Source organism: Onychomys torridus, unplaced genomic scaffold (assembly GCF_903995425.1).
Source record: "Onychomys torridus unplaced genomic scaffold, mOncTor1.1, whole genome shotgun sequence".
NCBI lineage: Eukaryota > Metazoa > Chordata > Mammalia > Rodentia > Cricetidae > Onychomys > Onychomys torridus.
The window spans coordinates 3,506-6,189 of record NW_023412300.1 but is presented as its reverse complement, the minus strand read 5'-3'; the positions used below and the strand labels follow the sequence as shown (position 1 = coordinate 6,189).

The following is a 2,684-nucleotide window of genomic DNA, read 5'->3' as shown; positions in this document are numbered from 1 at the left end:
AAGGGAGGAGTTTTGTTTTGGTCAGGTGTTGTTTATGTAGATTTTACTGGTAAAATTTATATTACACTTTATGATGTTTTTCACTATGCATTACCACGGTTTTCCCTTCTTTAGTGTTTTATTACAGCAGAAAAATGTAAATGGAGGGGGTCACTGGACCTCAACCAGCATCATTTTATTTACAGTGGAGGAGGCAGGAAAGTGGATACACAGAGTCATTATTTCTGTGTAAGTCTTCACTCAAATCTTCTCTGTCATTTCAGTTCCAGGGCAACTTCCTGCTCCTGCAGGGTTTCTGACACACCCAGGATGTGTTTGCAACACTGTGTCTTGCACAGAAATAGACTGCAGAGTCCTCAGATGTCAGGCTGCTGAGCTCCATGTAGGCTGTGCTGGAGGATTTGTCTGCAGTCAGTTTGGCTTTGTCCTGGAACTTCTGAGCATATTTAGTTTCACCATCCCTAGGATCAATCCTTCTGATCCACTCCAGGCCTTGACCAGACCTCTGCTTCACCCAGTGCAGATAGTAGCTGGTAAAGATGTAGCCAGAAGCCTTGCAGGACAACTTCACTGAGGAATCAGGTTTCCTTAGCTCAGCCCCAGACTGCTGCAGCTGGACCTCAGAGTGGACACCTTTGGAGAAAATGGCAGAGTGGATGTCATTGTCACCTCAGTACCAGTTCCTTCTTCAGGTTTGGAACTGGAAAGCCCCTTACCTGTAGTTACTGACACTAGGAAGTAAATTATCCAGCTCCATTCCATGATGAGGACCTGTGTGCTCAGTGACTGTGGAGAGGACATTTATCTATGTTGTTCTGGGGTTTGGACATCCCTGTATTTACCACAATAGATTCACATGATTTTCATATTCATGAGGCAGGGTACATCTTACATAAAGACCAAGTCCAGCTTGAGAAGAATGATGTAGCAGACCTTGGGTCAGGCAGCAGGATTCTAAAGTCCAAGTCTTAAAACTGTCTGAGGAATTGCATCCCATACTAATTCCCCAAGCCCTGTTGAGTCCTTGGGGATGTAACATTATTACCTAAGCTCTCATTTCATAAATAAACTTCAGCTGGAGACTGTGTCTCCTCATGGTGACAAAATTTATTTACAGGTGATAGTTGTGATAAAGATTTCAAAATCCCTAAATCATTGGAAGTTGCAGTCTTCTTTCAGATACATGCAGTTAGAAATGTTTTTTCCAGCAGGCTGCATACTGGACAACCTTAGCTAAAAGACCAAAAGTGAAAATGTTTCAAAAACAGTTGAAAACAAATACTATTGCAGCATTATCTATAACAGATAAATTATAGAAACAAATTATATGTCTTTCAACAAATGGTTGCATCAAGAAAACATGGTATACATACAATAGAACATAATTTATTCATCAATAAAGTATAAGAAACTTACATCACTTTTAGGAAAGTGAATGCAATTGGTGATGACATTATTAAGGAAGGTAAGACACACTCAGAAACAGATATTGTATAAGAGTCTCATTTGTAGTCCTTAGATATTGGATACTTAGAAACATTTATGTATGTACTACATAATGACATATAACTCAAATTATCTGGTGGAATAAGTGGCAAATGGGAACAGTAGAAGTAAGAAAATGATAGGTTGAGATTACAGGATAAATAAGTACAGTGTACATTATACATATGTTTGAAAATTCTGAACATAGGAAATATTGTGATTTCAGAATACTGTTTCTGTTCATTCCTTGCAATTTTGCGTCATGAATGAAATATATTTTGATCATATGCAATTTTCCTCCCTTTATGACCTCCCAAAGCAACAAGTGTCTCTCCTAAAAAGTGTATTTTGGTATACTAATGAGTAACTCACTAAATTTAATAAATGCTATCCATATGGCTATGGTGGAGGTTATCCACTAGCTCATGAATAACCTCCAAGTGGCCACACTCCTAAAAAAAAGTGATTCTAACTTCCTAAGCAGTCTTCCCATCCCAACAGCTCCTCAGTTTGGAATGGTCCATGAGGAGCCCCTCCCCTACCTGTGCTGCTATCTTTAAAAATACATTTTGTTTAGTAGTGGGGGCAAAACACACATGTGCCCAGGCCTGTATGAAACAGAAGGCAACTTAAGGAGTTCAGTTCTTTCCTCCTAAGATGTGGCTCTTAGAAATCAAACCAATAATTGTTAGGTTTGCCAAGAGGCACTTTTAACTGCTTAGCCTTTTCCCAGGCTTTCATGTTGCAATTATGACTGGTTTGATTTTTTTGCTGTTCTTGTGCAAGTAATTACAGCTGCTAAGAATTCATTCGTACAAAGAGATCATGTCACTCACTGTAGATATAATTTTGTCTTTCAATCTCACTCTCTTAACCTTATATTTCTTTTCATTTCCCCATTTTGTGATGGTCCTTGAGCTTTGGGTGAGAGGTTGATGTAGACATCTCATCTGTGGCCGAGTAGTCAACGATTGATTCTCAGCCCTTTGACCAGTCATGAATGTCTGCACTGGTCATAACACATCACACAGAAACTTGTGTGTTCAAGGCTGATAGCAGCACTAATCAATTGGCTATAAACACACGTACTTATAAGGCTGACAATAAGACCATTAGCAATACAACTAGGGTTATGTCATCCTTAGCCATGGGATTTTGAGCATGTTTATATGGGATGAAGTCTTTCCTTTGGAACAGGC

The 2,684-nt window shown here is 39.2% G+C and overlaps 1 gene segment (V, D, J or C); it reads right to left on the bottom strand.

Moving 5' to 3' along the window:
• Positions 1-259: 259 nt before the first annotated feature.
• Positions 260-762, bottom strand: LOC118575596. The segment is given in 2 exon segments: positions 260-633; positions 717-762. Coding segments are annotated over 2 exon segments (420 nt in total).
• Between the last annotated feature and the right edge of the window lie 1,922 nt (positions 763-2,684).